The sequence below is a fragment of the Rhinoderma darwinii genome, chromosome 4, assembly GCF_050947455.1.
Source record: "Rhinoderma darwinii isolate aRhiDar2 chromosome 4, aRhiDar2.hap1, whole genome shotgun sequence".
In the NCBI taxonomy this organism is placed as follows: Eukaryota; Metazoa; Chordata; class Amphibia; order Anura; family Rhinodermatidae; genus Rhinoderma; species Rhinoderma darwinii.
The window spans coordinates 372,880,505-372,901,424 of NC_134690.1; the positions used below are offsets into that span (position 1 = coordinate 372,880,505).

The window sequence follows — 20,920 nt, forward strand, 5'->3', positions numbered from 1 at the left end:
TTGCCATGACATAGGACCTCATATATCAAAACTGTCTAACAATAATACTGTTCAGAGCTCAGCTTTCATTTTTCCAGAGCAATTTAAGAAATTAAAGCTGAGCTCTAATTGGTTGCTATGGGCAACAAAGACTGTGTTACTGTTAGACAGTGATGATAAATAAGGCCAAATTGTAAAAAAATCTCTTTATTGTGACATCACTGTGTGCATTATCCCTGTACTGTGACATCATTGTGTACATTAAACCATTACTGTGATTACAGTGACATCACCTTGTGCACTGTCCTCAGGGCTGCAGTTAAGGGGGAAAAAAGTCAATTGACCCAGTGGTCAGATCACTTGTAAAGTAGCACTGGGGCCCAGGAAATAAAACACTGAATGATCTCTCTAAGGCTATGTTCACACGCTTAGCAAAAAAAACTTCTGAAAATATGGAACTGCATTAATGAATGAAAAACGGCTCCAAAAACGGCTCAAGAAGTGACATGCACTTCTTTTTCGCAAGCTTTTTTTACGTGGCCGTTTTTTCCCATTGAAATCAATGGGCAGATGTTTGGAGGCGTTCTGCTTCTAACATTTAGGCCGTCTTTCAGCCATTTACGGCCCGAAAAATGGCCGAAAATAAGCTGTGTGAAGATACCCTTAGAGAGACTCTGTCGCCACATTATAAGTGGCCTATCTCCTACATAAGGAGATCGGCGCTATAATGTAGGTGACAGCAGTGCTTTTTATTTAATAAAACGATCTGTTTTCACCACTTTATTAGCGATTTTAGATTTATGCTAATGAGTTGCTTAATGCCCAAGTGGACGTGTTTTTACTTTACACCAAGTGGGCGTTGTACAGAGGAGTGTATGACGCTGACCAATCAGTGACCAATCAGTGTCATGCACTTCTCTCCATTCAATTAGTCAGCGCATAGGGATCCTGCTAGATCCTTATGTGCTGTCTTATACGAACACATTAACGATACTGAAGTGTTTAGACAGTGAATAGATATTCCACGGGATGTCTATTCACAATCCCGACACTTCATTAATGTTTTTGTGGTAGTTACAGCAGAGCAAGCGTAATCTCCCTGTAACCTGTCATCTACGCTTCCTCTGCTGTAACTACCACAGACAGAGTAACGAAGTGCAGGGATTGTGAATAGACATCCCGTGGAATGTCTATTCACTGTCTAAACACTTCAGTATCGTTAATGTGTTCGTATAAGACAGCACATACTGATCTAAAAGGATCCCTATGCGCTGACTAAATGAATGGAGAGAAGAGCATGACGCTGATTGGTCACTGCTTGGTCAGCATCATACACTCCTCTGTACAACGCCCACTTGGACATTAAGCTAATTATTAGCATAAATCTAAAATCGCTAATAAAGTGGTGAAAATAAATCGTTTTATTTATTAGGGCACTTATAATGTGGTGACAGAGCCTCTTTAAGCTAAAGTGAACCGAATGTCTAGTGTATTAAGTTTTAGTTAAATTAATTAGATGTAAGGCCCTGATCTGTTGCTCTATTGTTTCAGGTAAATTGACGAACACATGACGGAACCCCTTAAATTCAAAGGGTTCCATCGGCCGGCGGCGGTGTCCGTGTTGCAACGGAACCGTTGTGTCCAGCATTCCCTTGTTCTGCTCCTCTGACGGAGCAGAACAACGGAACACACCAACGCAGATGTGAACATAGCCTTAAGTTTGTAGAAGAGAAATAATATGTTTATTATTTTAGTTAACTGCTGTAGCTATTTATTTTTTATTTTTAAATACTTTCTTGGGGGGCGGGCCATATTGGAGACACACACTTCTTTCCTGTATTTTCTGTATAGACAGATAGTGCAGCAGCTGAAATGAATGGAACTCAATAAACAAAGAAATGTCAACCATTATTACAATCTCCAGGAAGTGATGGTGTATAGTCCCCTTCCCCAAAGACCAGACAGTGATGGGGGAGCTGCAGGCAGTGCCTTATACAGTGTGTTATCTAGGACTCTAGTAGTACAATAGAGCTGATGTTAACTCGCCCTTGCTCTGCTTAGGTCTCTGTCTATACAGTAAAGCTGACAAGTGAGCTGCAGAAAACAGGACTGCTCTAGTGGCCAGTGTCAAAACTCGAATATTTCACGGGCACATACATTGTTCAGACTTAACATTAAAAAGTATTGTTTAGGTCACCCTCGTGCCAAAACAGCTCCGACTCGTCGAGGCATGGACTCCACAAGACTTCTGAAGGTTCCTGTGATATCTGGCACCAAGTCATTAGCAGCAGATCCTTTAACCCCTTCCCTCTTTAGCCACTTTTGACCTTCCTGACCGAGCCTCATTTTTCAAATCTGACATGTGTCACTTTATGTGGTAATAACTCCGGAATGCTTTCACCTATCCAAGCGATTCTGAGATTGTTTTCTCGTGACACATTGGACTTTAAGTTACTGGCAAAATTTGCTCGATATGTTCAGTATTTAATTGTGAAAAACACCAAAATTTAGCGAAAAATTGCAAAAATTAGCATTTTTCTCAATTTAAATGTATCTGCTTGTAAGACAGGCAGTTATACCACCCAAAATTGTTGCTAATTAACATCCCCCATGTGTCTACTTTAGATTGGCATCGTTTTTTGAACATCCTTTTATTTTTCTATGACCTCACAAGGCTTAGAACTTTAGCAGCAATTTCTCACATTTTCAAGAAAATTTCAAAAGGCCATTTTTACAGGGGCCAGTTCAGTTGTGAAGTGGCTTTGAGGGCCTTATATATTAGAAACCCCCAAAAAGTCACCCCATTTTAAAAACTTCACCCCTCAAAGTATTCAAAACAGCATTTAGAAAATGTCTTAACCCTTTACACATGTCACAGGAATTAAAGCAATGTAGAGGTGAATTTTACAAATGTCATATTTTTTTGCAGAAATAAATTTTTAGTACAATTTTTTTTATAACACAGAAGGTTTTACCAGAGAAATGCAACTCAATATTTGTTGCCCAGTTTCTGCAGTTTTAGGAAATATCCCACATGTGGCCGTGGCGTGCTACTGGACTGAAGCATCGGCCTCAGAAGCAAAGGAGCACCTGGTGGATTTTGGGGCCTTATTTTTGTTAGAATAAATTTTAGGCACCATGTCAGGTTTGAAGGGCTCTTGCGGTGCCAAAACAGTCAAAATCCCCCAAAAGTGACCCCATCTGGGAAACTACACACCTCAAGGAAATTATCTAGGGGTGTAGTGAGCATTTTGACCGCACAGCTTTTTTACAGAAATTATTAGAAGTAGGCCGTGAAAATGAAAATCAACATTTCTTCAAAGAAAATGTAGGTTTAGCGATTTTTTTTCTCATTTTCACAAAGACTAAAGGAGAAAAAGCACCGTAAAATTTGTAAAGCAATTTCTCCCGAGTAAAACAATACCCCACATGTGGTAATAACCGGTTGTTTGGAGACACGGCGAGGCTGAGAAGGGAAAGAGCGGTATTTGGCTTTTGGAGTTCAAGTTTAGCAGGAATGGTTTGTGGAGGCCATGTCACATTTACAAAGCCCCTGAGGGGACAAAACAGTGGAAACCCCCCACAGGTGACCCCATTTTGGAAACTACGCCCATTGAGGAAATTATCTAGGGGTATAGTGAGCGTTTTGACCCAACAGGTTTTTTGCATAAATTATTGGAAATAGGCCCTGAAAATGACAATCTAAATTTTTTCAAAGAAAATGTAGGTTTAGCTAATTTTTTCTCATTTCCACAAGGACTGAAGGAGAAAAAGCACCACAAAATTTGTAAAGCAATTTCTCCCGAGTAAAACAATGCCCCACATGTGGTAATAAACGGCTGTTTGGAGACACGGCTTGGCTTAGAAGGGAAAGAGCGCTATTTGGCTTTTAGAGATCACATTGAGCAGGAATGGTTTGCGGCGGCCATGTCACATTTGCAAAGCCCCTGAGGGGAAAAAACAATGAAAACGCCCAAAAAGTGACACCATTTAGGAAACTACACCTCTTGAGGAATTCATCTAGGGGCGTAGTGAGCATTTTGACCCCACAGATGTTTCATAGAATTTATTAGAATTGGGCAGTGAAAATAAAAACAATCCTTTTTCTTCAATAAGACGTAGCTTTAGCGCAAATTTTTTCATTTTCGCAACAAATAAAGGAAAAAAAGAACCCAACATTTGTAAAGCAATTTCTACCGAGTACGGCAATACCCCATATGTGGTCATAAACTGCTGTTTGGGCACACGGCAGGGCTCAGAAGGGAAGGACCGCCATTTGGAGTGCAGATGTTTCTGGATTGGTTTCTGGGCGCCTGTGGGCCCAAAACAGTGGAAACCCCCCAGAAGTGACCCCATTTTGGAAACTACACCCCTCAATGCATTTACCTACGGGTGTAGTGAGCATGTTAACCCTGCAGGTGTTTTGTAGAAATTAGTGTGAACTCGATGTTGCAGAGTGAAAATGGGATTTTTTCCACAGATATGTGGACAATATGTGGTGCCCGGCTTGTGCCACCATAACGAGACAGCTCTCTAATTATTATGCTGGGTTTCCTGGCTTTAGAAACACCCTACATGTGGCCCTAATCTCTTGCCTGGACAGTCGACCAGGCTCAGGAGTGAAAGCGTACCATGTAAAATTGAGGCCTAATTTGGCGATTTACAAAGTATTGGTTCACAACTGCAGAGGCTCAGATGTGAAATAATAAAAATAAACCCCTGGGAAGTGACCCCACTATGGAAACTGCACCCCTCAAGGCATTTATTAAGGGGTGTAGTGAGGATTTTCACCCCACAGGTCTTTTCCATAAATGAATGCGCTGTGGATGGTGCAAATTAAAAATTTATATTTTTCCCTAGATATGCCATTCAGTGGCAAATATGTTGTGCCCAGCTTATGACGCTGGAGACACACACCCCAAAAATTGCTAAAAGGGTTCTCCCGGGTATGACGGTGCCATATATGTGGAAGGAAACTGCTGTTTGGGCACGCTGTAGGGTTCAGATGGGAGGAAATGGCATTTGGCTTTTGGAGCGTGGATTTTGCTTGGTAGTAGTTTTGTTTGGAGTCTTACTGGTGTTTCCGTTTATAATGTAGGGCATATGTAAGCTGGGCAGAGTATATAAGGGGCATAGTCAGGTGGTATAATAATGGGGTAAAAAAAAACAATAAAATAATCCATAGATGTGTGTTACGCTGTGAAGCAATCCTTTCCGCACAGGCCGGTGTCGCACTGATAAATGGTGTCATTTCTTATCCCCCTTTTGGTCCACACTCCGCACCTTTGTAGTTTGGGGAATTTTGCTGGGAAGTGTTGTCCTGGTATAATACGGGCACCGTCGCTTCCAGCGGGTATGTTTCGGCCCTCCCTTTCCTGGTTCCCTAATGTTAGGTCCTTGATAAATCGCCTCTTCAAACTGAAGAAATGTTCCCCTCGGGCACAACTGCATATTTTTTTATTTCCTGACTTATTGGAGCCATAACTAATTTTATTTTTCATAGACGTAGCGGTATGAGGGCTGGTTTGTTGCGGGACGAGCTGTAGTTATTATTGGTACCATTTTGGGGTACATGTGACTTTTTGATCACCTTTTATCCTATTTTTTGGGATGCCAGGTAAACAAAAAAACGCAATTCTGGCACAGCTTTTTTCGTTTTTTTTTTTATACAGCGCTCACCATGCGTTATAAACTACATGTTAACTTTATTCTGCGGGTCAGTACGATTCCGGCGATACCTAATTTATAGAACTTTTTCATGTTTTACAACTTTTTGCACAATAAAATTACTTTTGTAAAAAGAATGTATTTTTTCTGTCGCCAAGTTGTGAGAACCATAACTTTTTAATTTTTTTGTCGACGGAGGTGTATGAGGGCTTGTTTTTTGCGGGACGAGCTATAGTTTTTATAGGTACCATTTTTGGATACGTGCGACTTTTTGATCACTTTTTATTCTAATATTTGTAGGGCAAAGTGACCAAAAAACAGAAACTCTGGTAAAGTTTTTTACGTTTTTTTTTTACGCTGTTCACCGCGTGCAATAAATAATATAATATTTTGATACCTCCGGTCGTTACGGTCGTGGCGATACCAAATACATATGGTTTATTATTATTTTTCAATAATAAAAAGGACTTGATAAGAGTAAAAGGGGGATTGTGTTTTATTTGATTACTTGAAACTTTTACTGTTTTCAAACTTTTATTTTGTGCACTTTTTTTTACACTTTTTTATACTTTTTTTACACTTTTTCTCAAGTCCCACTAGGGGACTTGAAGTTCCAACGGTCAGATTTATTTTTTCTAATACATTGCACTACCTATGTAGTGCAATGTATTAGATCTGTCAGTCATTCACTGACAGCAAGCCGATTAGGCTTCGCCTCCCGGCGGGGCCTAAATCGGCTTCCGTAATGGCAGAGCAGGAGACCATTGTGTCTCCTGTTGCCATAACAGCAGTCGCCAGTCCCGATTGCCTGTCAGGGCTGGCGATCTGCTAGTAACCGCTACGATGCAGCAATCGCTTTCGATTGCTGCATCGAAGGGGTTAATGGCAGGGATCGGAGCTAGCTCCGGTTCCTGCCGTTACAGGTGGATGTCAGCTGTACAGTACAGCTGACTTCCACCGCTGATGACGCCGGATCAGCTCCTGACCCGGCGCCATCTTGCCGGCAGCTATGGAAGCCGATCAGGCTCCGCCGCCGGGCGGATCTTGACCGGCTTCGGTGCTAGGCAGACCGGGAGGCCAGTATTAGGCCTCCGGTTGCCATTGCAGCCACCGGAACCCCGGCAATTTCATTACTGGGGTTCCGATGAGCTGCAAACACCTTAAGTGCAGCGATCGCGTTTGAGCGCTGCACTTAAGGGGTTAATGGCGGGGATCGAAGCTAATTTCGGTCCCCGCCGTTACAGCCGGATGTCAGCTGTAAGATACAGCTGAGATCCGGTGATGATGGGACCGGCTCAGCTTCTGAGCCAGTCCCAAACATTTGGCGTACATGTACGGCAAGATGCGGGAAGTCAGTACTTTCCATGACGTACATGTACGGCAAATGTCGGGAAGGGGTTAAAGTCTTGTAAGTTGAGAGATGGAGTCGCCATGTATCAGGATTGTTTTTCCAGCACATCTCACAGATGCTTGATCGGATTGAGATCTGGGGAATTTGGAGGCCAAATCAACACCTGGAACTCTTTGTCATGTTCCTCAAACCATTCCTGAATAATTTTTGCAGTGTGACAGGGGCATTATCCTGCTGAAAGACGACACTTCTATTAGGGAAAACCATTGCCATGAAAGGGTGTACTTGGTCTGTTTAGGAAGGCGGTACTTGTCAAAATAACATCCACATGAATGTCAGGACCCAAGTTTTCCCAGCAGAACATTGCCCAGAGCATCACACTGCCTCCCCCGACTTGTCTTCTTCCCATAGTGCATCCTGGTGCCATCTCCTCCCCAAGTAAGCGACGTACTCGCCCCCGGCCATCCTCATGATGTAAAAGAAAACATGACTCACCACACCAGGCCTTCTTCTTCCATTGCTCCGTGCTCCAGTTCTGATGCTCATGTGCCCATTGCAGGCGCATTTGAAAGTGTACAGGGGTCATCATGGGCACTCTGGCCGGTCTGTGGCTTTGCAGCTGAAAACTTAGCATGCTGTGTTGCATTGTGTGTTCCGACATTTTTTTCAGAAAATTTGTTCTACAGAAGCTCCTGTGTGGGATTGGGTGAGACGGCCTTAGCTCCCCAATGCGCATCAATCAGCCTTGGGTGACTATGACCCTGTCGTCGGTTCACCAGTTGTCCGTTCTAGGCCCTCTTTTGGTAGGTACTAACCACTGCATACCGGGAACACGCTACAAGACCTGCCGTTGTGGAGATGCTCTGAAGCTCTGCATCACAATTTGGCTCCTGTCAATGGCGCTCAGATCTTTACACTTGCACATTTTTCCTGCTTCCAACACATCAACTTGAAGAAATGACTGTTTGCTGCCTAATATTTGCCACCCCTTGACATTGTAATAAAATAATCCTTTACACTTCACCTGCCAGTGGTTTTAATGTTATGGGATGGTTTTATGACATAGGGCCTATGTATGGTGACAGCGGTGCTTTTATTGGATGACTGTGGTGCATACAAAGTTGCAAAGTATAGGGACTTGTGTAGTAGTGACAGTAGTGGGATCTCACTCCTTCTAGCGAGGAGCAAAACATAGCACATGCAGCACTTGTGATCTGCGTGAGGGGAACATGTCTTATTAACCCTTCTGCACCGCATAATGCCATAGTACGTCGTTGTGAGCTATTTGTTCCTGCAAACCCCCATAATTTTAAAGTCACGGCGTGGGCACAGAAACTTTGCCCGTGCCAGTGGTGGCTGTAACTTACATCTGATATCACCCCATATATTGCCCTTGATCAGAAATGACACCAATAATGGCTGTTTAACCCCTTAGATGCCACGGTCAATAGTGACAATTAATGATAATAAAACGGTAACATTAAAAAACACAACTCCTACAAAAAACAAGCCATCATACGGCTATGTGGACGGGGTTCTCTTGGAATGCGGTAAATAAAAAAATTGCTGCATCCTGAACGACTGGTAGAGTTTATACAGATAACAGCATTGTGATTTTTGTTCTCAACATTGAAATTCTTTCTCAGTGATTTTAGGTGTTGGGACTTGTATAACTTAGTGCATCATGAGAATTTCACATTAACAAAAGGTGGTCCTTGTATCTTTCCTGCCATCTAGTGGTGGAGGAGGAGGAATTATTCATGAAAGTGATTGTCACACAGTACATCCTATATAATGGAATATGTTACTCTCTAATGATCTTATCTGGCCATACACATTAGATAGGTGCCGGCTGAACACTCGTACGGCAGAATCCCGATCCCTCCTATACACATGCACGATCGGCTTGGTCAAGCATTCATGTGTTCTGAGATGGAAGTAAAAGCTGCTGCAAGGGACTTCTGGTGGCGGCTTATCTTCCCTGAGATCAAAAGAATCTTACTTCCAACGGATTTTACCAGTTGTACGAATAAAGTTGGAACATCGTTTCCTTTTAAATCAACCAGCGCTGGATCAAATTTCTTCTGTTCTGTTTGAGTCCTAATGGCCCCAGGGCAAATTTTGACACCCTTTGACACTCTCTTTTCAGATGCACAAACGTTCTTTAACCCCTTCCCGCCGCTGTCCTTTTTCAGACTTTCATTTTCGTTTTTTCCTCCCCACCTTCCAAAAGCCATAACGTCTTTATTTTTCCGTCTATATAGTACTATGAGGGCTTGTTTTTTGCGGGACGAGTTGTAGTTTTTCGTAGCACCATTTATTTTGCCATATAATGTACTTGGACACGGGCAAAAAATGATTTGTGGGGAAGAAACTGAAAAAACAGCGTTTCCTCCATGGTTTTTTGCGCGCCGTTTTGACAGAATTCACTGTGCAATTAAAACAACATGTTAACTTTATTCTGTGGGTCAATACGATTACGGCGATACCAAATATATATAGTTTTTTCTATAATTTACTACTTTTACAAGTAAAAACCTAAGGGTAAAAAAGAAAATTTATTTTTCCGAGAGCCATAACTTTTCTATTTTTCCATAGATTAAGTGGTATGAGGGGTTATTTTTTGCGGGATAAGCTGTAGTTTTTTAATAATACCATTTTGGGCTACATGCAACGGTTTGATCACTTTTTATGTCATTTTTTTTACGGCGTTCACCGTGCGGGTTAAATAATTATATATTATAATAGTTCAGACTTTTACGGACGCGGCGATACAAATTATGTTTATTTTTTTTCTAGGGGGAAAATGGGAAAAGGTTTTTTTTTTTAACTTTTAATATTTTTTTTTTTTTACACAAATTATTTTTTTTATTTAACTCATTTTTACTTTTTTTAGTACCCCTAGTGATGTATTGCAGTATATCGTGATTCTGACAGGCAATAGGTGCACAAAGATGGCGGACCTGGCGGCCTTAATTAGGGCAAATGTGGTGCCTATTTTCAAAAAGGGCTCTAGGTCTTCCCCGGGTAATTATAGACCAGTAAGCTTAACATCCATCGTGGGGAAAATGTTTGAGGGGCTATTGAGGGACTATATACAGGATTATGTGACAATAAATAGCATTATAAGTGACAGCCAGCACGGTTTTACTAAGGACAGAAGTTGTCAAACTAACCTAATCTGTTTTTATGAAGAGGTAAGCAGAAGCCTAGACAGAGGGGCCGCTGTGGATATAGGGTTTTTGGACTTTGCAAAGGCATTTGACACTGTCCCTCATAGACGTCTAATGGGTAAATTAAGGACTATAGGTTTATAAAATATAGTTTGTAATTGGATTGAGAATTGGCTCAAGGACCGTATCCAGAGAGTTGTGGTCAATGATTCCTACTCTGAATGGTCCGCGGTAATAAGTGGTGTACCCCAGGGTTCAGTGCTGGGACCACTATTATTCAACTTATTTATTAATGATATAGAGGATGGGATTAATAGCACTATTTCTATTTTTGCAGATGACACCAAGCTATGTAATATAGTTCAGTCTATGGAAGATGTTCATGAATTGCAAGCGGATTTAAACAAACTGAGTGTTTGGGCGTCCACTTGGCAGATGAAGTTTAATGTAGATAAATGTAAAGATATGCATCTGGGTACGAACAACCTGCATGCATCATATGTCCTAGGGGGAGCTACACTGGCGGATTCACTTGTTGAGAAGGATCTGGGTGTAATTGTAAATCATAAACTCAATAACAGCATGCAGTGTCAATCAGCTGCTTCAAAGACCAGCAAGATATTGTCGTGTATTAAAAGAGGCATGGACTCGCGGGACAGGGATGTAATATTACCACTTTACAAAGCATTAGTGAGGCCTCATCTAGAATATGCAGTCCAGTTCTGGGCTCCAGTTCATAGAAAGGATGCCCTGGAGTTGGAAAAAATACAAAGAAGAGCAACGAAGCTAATAAGGGGCATGGAGAATCTAAGTTATGAGGAAAGATTAAAAGAATTAAACCTATTTAGCCTTGAAAAAAGACGACTAAGGGGGGACATGATTAACTTATATAAATATATGAATGGCACATACAAAAAATATGGTGAAATCCTGTTCCATGTAAAACCCCCTCAAAAAACAAGGGGGCACTCCCTCCGTCTGGAAAAAAAAGGTTCAACCTGCAGAGGCGACAAGCCTTCTTTACTGTGAGAACTGTGAATCTATGGAATAGCCTACCGCAGGAGCTGGTCGCAGCAGGGACAGTAGATGGCTTTAAAAAAGGCTTAGATAATTTCCTAGAACAAAAAAATATTAGCTCCTATGTGTAGAAATTTTTTTACTTCCCCTTTCCCATCCCTTGGTTGAACTTGATGGACATGTGTCTTTTTTCAACCGTACAAACTATGTAACTATGTATGCTGCAAATTTGGGGTGGACACACTCTCTCTAGTGTCCTCACACAATCTAGTGCCAGGAGAAGGAAGGTATTTGAATGTCTTCAAACCTCCTACAGTGTGTGCCGCCATTTTCTGAGCGACTGCACATTGCTAGGAGGATTAGATACAGGGCTCAGCAGACAGTAATACACGAACATAATACGCACGAACATAATACACACGAACATAAATTACCTTCTCCTGCCGCCGCCGCCTCTGCTCCTATTCCTTGTGCCTTTGCTTTGTTGAATATATGGCCGGAAGCCGCGGCCGGAAGTCGTCATCTTACTGTCCGGCAGCGGCTTCCGGTCCACATGGAAATGGCGGCGGATTTCGCTCTACGAACGAGCTTAGTTTTGGTCTGTGTGGGAGCGGCGCATGCGCCGTTCCCACACAGATGGCGCACGCAACTGCGAATGGAACGGCTCCTGTTCGCATTCTCTATGGAGCTGTATGTGCCGTATTCCATCTCTGTATGTGTCGTTAATCGACATATACAGAGATGAAAAAAAATGGCAGCCCCCACAAATTTTTCAAAGTGGTGCATGCTGTATGATAAATTTGCCACATCTAGCTAGACATGTTATACATTTTTCACTTCTTTATACCACCTTTTAGTTGACTTTAGTTTATGCCAGGTTTCTTTAACCAAAATTTGTATGCATTTTGTCACATTTAAACCATGCTTCTTTCCGATAGCCCTCTCTCCTTTCCAGCTAGACCACACCCTCTTGTTGAGCGTGTCGAAAAAAGTGTCTAATACAGTTAATAAATGTGGAGGATAGCATATAAACCAGAATTCTGGCGCATTTTGAATAGTAAATCTGCCCCAATATGTTTATTTTAATATAATATATGCTTGTAAGTCTTATATAATGCAGGTTGTGTTTCATTCCTGACAGAGCTCCAATGTTTCTCATAGATTTATAGACTGGTTGCTGAATTCAAATGGACAAGCACTAATAAAAGTGAATGAAAACGATAAACAGGCTTGTACTGATCATGTTCTGATTTCATCAAGAAAACTAGCGATCCAAGACAAACTCCTTTATTGATAACGCGAGTCATGTTTCAAGACTCTGTAAAGGGTAAGCACTAGAGAGAGTTTTCTCCCTACTAGTTGGATCGCCAGTAAAAGTAGTAAACACGCCCCGATGTACGCACATAATACACGCCCACTTGGACTTTTACTGTAAACACGCCCAGTTGTACTTTTGCAAGCCTCATTTGCATAAATACAAAAATGGTCATAACTTGGCCAAAAATGCTCGTTTTTTTAAAAATAAAAACGTTACTGTAATCTACATTGCAGCGCCGATCTGCTGCAATAGCAGATAGGGGTTGCAAAATCTGGTGACAGAGCCTCTTTAAGGTCAGGTTAGTAGGTCTCATGGGTAAATAAAGAGATCCATGTTATATTTAGAAATTCTGAACGCTGCCTTAGATTTGCTTTATTTGCGATTTGCCCTGGTTTTAAATTGCCTCTTCTTCAGATAAATTGCCTTTAATTTAGATTTTGCAAACTTGGGTTATTTCTGGGTTTAGCTACAGTCGGTCAGCCTAAGGCTTCGTTCACATCTGCGCTAGGGTCCTATTCCGACGTTCCCTCTGAGCTTTCCAAAGGAACGGGACCCTAACTGACACAAACAGAAACCAAAGGTTTCAGTTTCCATCACCATTGATTTCAATGGTGACGGATCCAGTGCCAATGGTTTCCATTTGTCTCAGTTGTGCAGGGTTTTCGTCATTTTGACGGAATCAATAGCGTAGTCGACTACGCTATTGATTCCGTTCCGACGGAACTGGACCCTAGGGCAGACGTGAACGAAGCCTTACAAAGTTAAAAAGGCGCCACCTTTGACAACGACAATTTAATTTCAGCTTCACAATTGTCCTGTCTGCACTTGCAGGTGGTGATAGTTCACATTTAACTATATATTTTACATTTGCGACGACCAGATCCATCACCCTACTGTCACCCGGGTTAACCTTGTTCGTGTACAGTACATGGCACACTCAGTTGAGCAATGTGTTCTGGACTTTTCTGAAAAATAAAGTAATTAAAACTCGGTAAGAGTCCTTCAAAAGAACTAGTGATTTTGTAATGCAGAACAGCATGTCCTATAACACCAGCTCATGCTTGTTTTTCTGTTTAAAGCAGCCGGCTGTGTGGACTTCATGGGAATTGTTTGTCATGAGTGCTGTCTCAAAGCTGAAGAATTTTGTTTGTGTGAACCCCTACGTACTGCGTGATGTTTGGGTTACCACCTACTACAGCCTTGAAGTAAAGATAGCGGACATAGAAGAAAGGAGGTCCTTAGCAAGGATTGAACTGGCCACCTGCTAGGACAAAAGGGCCCTTTGTTTTTTCCCCCCTCCACAGCCCTTTCTATGACCCTTACGGTATGTTCACATGCTGAATCAAAAACGTCAGAAAATACGGAGCTGTTTTCAAGGGAGAACAGCTCCTGATTTTCAGAAGTTTTTTGACTAACTCGCGCTTTTCGCAGCGTTTTTCACGGCTGTTTTTGGAGCTGTTTTCTATAGAGTCAATGAAAAACAGATCCAAAAATGTCCCAAGATGTGTCCTGCACTTCTTTTTCGTGACCGTTTTTTTAGGCGGCCGTTTTTCATAACGGCCGCGTAAAAAAATGGCCCATCGGAACAGAACGCCGTTTTTCCAATTGAAATCAATGAGCAGATGTTTGGAGGCGTTCTGCCTCCGATTTTTCAGCCGTTTACGGCCTGAAAAACAGCCGAAAAAAGGCTGTGTGAACATACCCTTAGGCCAATTCCCCACTCCCATCTTTGCTAGCAATGCAGTTCCTCTGGAGAGGGGAGTCCTGCACAGGTCCGTGGGATGGCCGTCGTTGCAACGGCCGTCACACGGACATTTAACACGCTCATGTAAATAAGGCCTTAGTCATAGGATCCCAATCACAGACCGTTTTAACAGTCACAAACCCCAATGACAGCTACTGGACCCCCCCCCCATAACAGTGACAGCCATAGGCCTCCTAAAAAAAAGTGCAAGCGCAGACCTTCAGTAACAGTGACAGTCTTATTTCACCCAGTGAGCAGAATACCTTGAGAAATCCAGTAGCGGCAGGAACCAAGTGGCACCAACTGAACTATAATTCCTCTTCTCTGGCGAAATTGTGTACCAGACAAATCCTTGGATGTGCCACTTCCGGCTTACCACCTGTGCCCATGTGTGTAAATAAAGCACTAGCACTATAGAAAAGTTTTTGTTTATTTTAAATGCAACACTTGTTTATTTTGTGATTGCTACATTGAATACATATTATAAACAAGAAAATAGAAAAATGGATAGTACATAGTGCAGAACATGCATTCCCAACATCAATACAATTCTAATTCACTACTTTCAAGGTCATGTTGTTATCTCTGACATTTCCTTTACACACAGCCAGGTCAATTATTACTTCCAATTCTAAATATACACAGTGGATATAGACATGGAATTTGTCCCACAAATGAGCAAAAGTCCAATCTGGTAAAGACAAAACTTTTCAGAACTCATTTCATTGTTATGAAGATACAAAAGACACAATGAGGCCAATTTATAAAAATTGTTTTTATTTTTGCCACCATTTTTTGAAATATTGCAGATTTCATTGTATTCACCACAGTATGTGACTTTGTAGCAAGTACTATTGATTATTGTACACCCACCCAAAACCATTAAAGGGGCTGCCCCAACTGGAACTTTCAGGGTATGTTCACACGGCTTATTTTCAGTCGTTTTTCGGGGCGTAAACACCTCCCGAAAAATGTCTAAAAATACGGAGGCTAAACGCCTCCAAACATCTGCTCATTGATTTCAATGGGAAAAACTGTGTTTCGTTCCGATGGGGCGTTTTTTTCCATGGCCATTTGTAGAAACGCCCCGTACAAAAAGAAGTGCATGTCACTTCTTGAGCCGTTATCTCAATAGAAAAACAGCTTAAAAAACGGACGTAAAAAGTGCTTGATGCTTGAAAAAACGGCTGAAAATCAGAGGCTGTTTTCCCTTGAAAACAGCTCCGTATTTTACAGCCGTTTTTAGTTTGCCGTGTGAACACACCCTCAGAATGAAGCCACTTTGTCAATCAACTTACCGGCATGGGTCTGGATTTATTATGTCCAAGGAAAGCTCTGTGCAGCTACTCATTTCCCCTGCAGAAATGTGGTTTTGTGGTTCAAATGAATGAGTGATCATGTAATACATGGTTGCACAGAGTCCGCCAGAACTGGGGCTGCTCTTTGTTAGTGACTCTTCACACTGGATCACAGCCGTTGTACCGAGAGGACCCACCTCTATAACATCCATGTGCCATAATGGGCCAGATCGGAAAACCCTTTAATTGATATGAAAGCATTGCAATAAAGAGCAGCAGAAACATACAAATACATGTTCCAGCAAGTATAACAATGTTCTTGTCATAGTAAAATACACCTGCTATACTTATTTGGTGCATAACTGAAATTCAGCAAAATTAAATTTACTTAGAAAATGTTGCATGTGCATGCATGAGGTGCGACTATGCATAAGGTGCTTGTCTGTGTCATTTTAAGCAGAAATAGAAAACTGTCAGCAAAGTGTAAAAGAGAAAGTAAATGACATCTATATGTTCTGCATACATAGTGCATGTACCACTTTCTGCACTTCTGTTCCAATATAAATGGCCCCTTGTGATTTAAAATAGTGTCTAATTTTTACAAAGACCTCACATTCCTTTCATATCTTGAAATCCTTTCCTATCCTTTCACTATATAAAAGTTTAGTTCAGAGGGTATGAGCTGAGGATTGGGGTGTTGCTTGACACTAAGGGGACCAGTGAAAAGAGCAATACTCATACAGAAAACATTAATCTCTAGGAACAGACAGTGATGCAGTTTTCGAGTCTAAAACAGTTTTTTATGTATATTGTCTGATGAAGACGCCTGTCCGGTGTTGAAACGCGTCACTTTATTAAAAGCTGAATTAACAATAACAAGCTTGATGACCTCTTATCTTGATGAAGTAGCTTCAATTTTTTCCTATTGTCCCATCGGCTAGGAAGCAGCAGAAACTACATCTCTGTCTCTGACACTCTGTCTCTGTCTCTGACACGCAGGATCCAGCTATTATCGATCACATCTAAGTTCATGAACTTAGATGTGATCTATAAGCCTTTTAAACAAAAATAATTTGTTTTTGGATTGCCGCATTCCAAGAGCCATAACTTTTTTATTTTTCCGTCAATGTAGCAATATGTGGGCTTTTATTTTGTGAGCCAAAATGCATTTTTCATTGGCACTATTTTGTAGTACATGGGGCTTATTGATTAACTTTAATTATGTTAACTTTATTGTTCGGGTTGCTATGATTGCGGCAATACCATATATATGTATTATTAATTTTTTTACACTTTTACTAAGTAAAACCACTTTTTATGAAAAAAATTGTTTTATTTTATTTTTACTGCGTACTTTTTTAAAAAAAAACTGCAGCTCGGCCGCTATTCCGTGGCCGGAGCTAAGTGCTTCCGGCATGTACGTCAGGTGCACGGAGGCACCGGACCAGCTGATCTGTGTGGGGTTCAGGTGTCGGACCCCGACAGATCATGTACTGATGACGACCTATCCGGTGGATAGGTCATCAGTTGTCAGAAGGTGGAAAACGCCTTTAACTGATTTTATGAGGCCTTATTGGCATGGCAGGCTTGGAGGTCTTTGTCAGGCCCCCGGCTGCCATGGCAACCTATCTTTGGCCATCAATCACATTTGCGGGCTGCAGATAGGTGACAGAATGAGACCCCTCCCTCTGTCAAATCACTTAAAAGCTGCGGTCGCTATTGAGCGCGGCATTTATGCGGTAAAACGGCAGGGATTGGCCGTTGCAGCGGGAGCCCGGCTGTCAGTCACAGGCTGCACGGTCACCATCATGTACATGCACGTTGTAATGCATGAAGGTGACACTTCCCATGACGTGCATGTACGTGATAATGCGGGAAGGGGTTAAGGGTATATCCTCCTTTGAACGTCATTTTAAAGTTGTTTTACATATATAAGCTACATAAGTTGAGTAACCTTTTAATACACAGAAACAACCAGTAACAGGGCTGTTAGTGGTACAGACCCCACAAGTTCACAAATGTCAAATATAGTATCAAGAAGGTGATTGTATTTTAGTTAAAACTTAACTTTTAATAGTATAGTTGCAAAAAGTAGAGACCAAACAAGGTGTAGTCAAACAATACACACAAAGATATGCAAGACACAGTGTGGGTAGGGACTACATATAGCCCCACTGTACTAAAAGGCGATTAGTATACAGTTTTGCATCACAGTTATAAATGACTGTATAGTGTAAAATGTATGACACATCAATCTACTGTATGAAAAAATGGAAATACTTTTTGCAACTACACTATTAAAAGTTACGTCTTAACTAAAATACATTCACCCTCTTGATACTATAACCTTTTAATACCTTAAATGAATTATGATGCACTGATTCCGAGTTACAGTTTGTATTATAGTCCAGAGCTGCATTCACAGTTCTGCTGGTTGCTGCTGAGAACAGTCAATAAGCTTGTTGACAAACACATCTTTACAGATTAGCACAGCTACTATAATGCAGGGCGGTGTAAAGATTGCACTTCCCAGAAAGTAAATCACCAGAGCAAGCGCTGTGCAGACATAGAGTCAACTGGGATTGCTGGGAGATTTTAGCTCTGTGGTGAGCAAAATTGTTAATACAGCTCTGGGCTGTAATACAGGCTGTAACTGATGATCAGTACAAGATAAGTAATGCAATTTATTTACAAAGTAATTCAACTTTTTATGTGATTTCCTTATATATGTAAAGTAAAAATAATGTTCAAAGGTAGACATGTGCTTTAAATGGGTTCTCCAACGAAATATATTTTTTAGAAAAATCTGATTAATAAAACATTCTGAGATTAGGAATGGCATGACCGCTTTAAAACTGCTTTTCTCCTCCTCTACTCTCAATATAAGGCTAATCCAGCTTTGAGCTGAACAGTCAATTCATTTATAATGACTTCAGTTCCTGTTATTACTTTTGGACAGAACCCAAGAAAGAAAAGAGCTGAATATAACCTTAAAAATAAAAACTTCGAGGAGAACAGCTCCAGGTCTTATATAATTTCTGTTGAAAATTATCTTTAAAATGATTGCAAAGATAAACCAACGATAAAGTAACACGTCAATAAGGGAATGCGCTTCTTATGGAGTGACCTTGAAAAATTGCGGCAAAATAACTATCTATTTTGTTAATACATCTAACAAAGCTTAAAATGATTTTAAAGACAGTAAAATGACTAAAAATAATTTTTCGTTACACAGAGCGCACATCTCAAGTACAAGCATTCATAGTAGGTTACAAGGGGCGAGAAGGACTCTAGTAAAGCTGCTGAGGCACTGCCCTGGCCGCACCAGTAATGGCAATCACTAGTAAAAAGTAATACAAGCTGTGAATACACAGGAATGCCGAATACAGTAAAACATTTCAATAGTAAACATAAGTGGACAGACAAATGGCAATTCATCATATCCCAGGTCCCATAGTCCATTAATACTAACCTTATCCTCAATTTTAGACTGTGGTAAGTTATTAATGTACAGCCTAGTCTTGGCAATAAAATTCAAGTAAATTTCACATATTTTAAGACCTTGGGGCAACCATGCTTCAATAAGATGGTCATCAAGCTTCTAGATTTCAAAGGGGTCAAATGTCATGCAGAGGCTCCTGGGCCACAATGCAAAATCTGTAACGTCTCATTTATAATACTGGTGTCTTCTTGTGTGACTGCTGCCTCTGCACCCCCTATATATACGCCCCTGATGATAATATGCCCTAACAAGTTTATATGATTTGCAATCTACTTAACTATGGGCCTTATTTATCAAAACTGTCTAACAGAAAAACTGGCTTTGTTGCCCATATCAACCAATCACAGAACAGCTTTTCCAGACCAGTCTAAGAAATTAAAGCTAAGCTCTAATTGCTTGCTAAATGCCACAAGACCTGTTTTTCCTGTAAGGCAGTTTTCATACACTAGGTGCATCGGACAATACAGTAGTTTTGTGTGCGGGGGGGGGGGGGGGGGGGGTTTAATATGGAAATCATCTAATTATAGTATGATTTATTTAATCTAGTGGTTATCTTCAAAGATTAAATTGTCTGGGAATTTTAGGAGGATTTTGGAAGGAGTCACTATTCTAGACTCTAGCAGCTACTGGCAGTGAGCAAAGTCTGGTCTTAAGGACCGAACAGCAGTCTAACCTAAACAATTAGCACAACATGGCACATCACAGAACTGATTCCTTGGAGTCCGGCATAGATATGTTGGGAGGATTTGAGATCTGGTCCCTGTGCATTACAAGGGGTGAGGTTTCCTCTTCGGACTTGCAGTTTGGCACGGCTTCTACATAAACATCATTGAGCTCCTGTTGGTACTTCGCTGCTTCTTTTTGGTTGAGATGATCGAGGATTCCGGCTCCAAGAGCATCTCCTTCAACGTTTACTACTGTAGTGGTCCGATCCCTTTACATAAAGCAATAAAGAAATGTATCAGACAGAGCACAAGATTTTATTTTTAGATTTATTTTTCCCCCATCTATCCAGGCCAAAACTTCTATTACCTTGCCGACAAGGACAATACATACAGATTCATAGTACTTCAGTTTACTGGCGCATAGCCATCTAATGCATTAGCATGGACCAATCTGAACACAGGCCATGATGGAATAATCTGGATACAGTTATAATACCTTATGAACCATCTAAAAATCTTGTTGTTGGTGCTTTGGATGTTTTTAATGGAGAGAATAAAATTTTTGTTCACAAGTATTTAATAGGATATAACACCCGGTGTTTACGGTCATGAAAAATCTTGATGTCTAGGATGACTAAATAATTGCTTTCAACCATTAGAAGCCTTCTACATATCTTCAAAAATGCATCAGAAGTATTTATTATAGTCATTATTACTACACTCATTAAGACTGCCATTCCATAACCCAGTCTTAATCTTAATCTAAATGTCTAAAGTAAAATAAGCCTAATTTACTATGGGATTCATCCCTCCAAATAAATTTGGCACATCTCTGGCCAACCATGTGCCAGAAAGTCAAATCTACGCTAGCTATGAGCTCCACAAAATTTTTGAAACGTTGCCTCAGCAATTTGCGCGAATATCGACTTTCTATTCCAGAAAACTGGTGTTTGATAAAAATAAAAAATTAAAAAAAATGTTTTTAGCATATATAATTTGAGAATTTCCTGCAGTCTTTAGGATTTCCCTATGATCAGAGTGACTTTTCATGGTGCAGTTGTTATGATCATAACAAAAGATTCTTAGTATTCATTGATCTTGGAAGAACATTCCAACAATAAAAAAAATAATGCATTGCTTATCTGATCTTTAGGTCTAAACTTACCTTTGGGTGGATGGGGTTGACGGAATTCAGGCTATAACCCA

The 20,920-nt window shown here is 40.9% G+C and overlaps 1 protein-coding gene and 1 long non-coding RNA gene across 2 annotated transcripts in view; one reads left to right on the top strand and one right to left on the bottom strand.

The window, feature by feature from the left end:
- LOC142760152 (uncharacterized) overlaps positions 1-20,920 on the top strand; it is a 31,673-nt gene that overhangs the window by 3,497 nt on the left and 7,256 nt on the right. The window lies entirely within an intron of this gene.
- SLC1A4 (solute carrier family 1 member 4) overlaps positions 14,678-20,920 on the bottom strand; it is a 32,753-nt gene continuing 26,510 nt past the window's right edge. Inside the window, exon 8 of the mRNA XM_075863123.1 lies at positions 14,678-19,983. Coding sequence (XP_075719238.1) covers positions 19,749-19,983 — 235 coding nt within the window. The 3' untranslated portion in view covers positions 14,678-19,748. The remainder of the gene's footprint in view (positions 19,984-20,920) is intronic.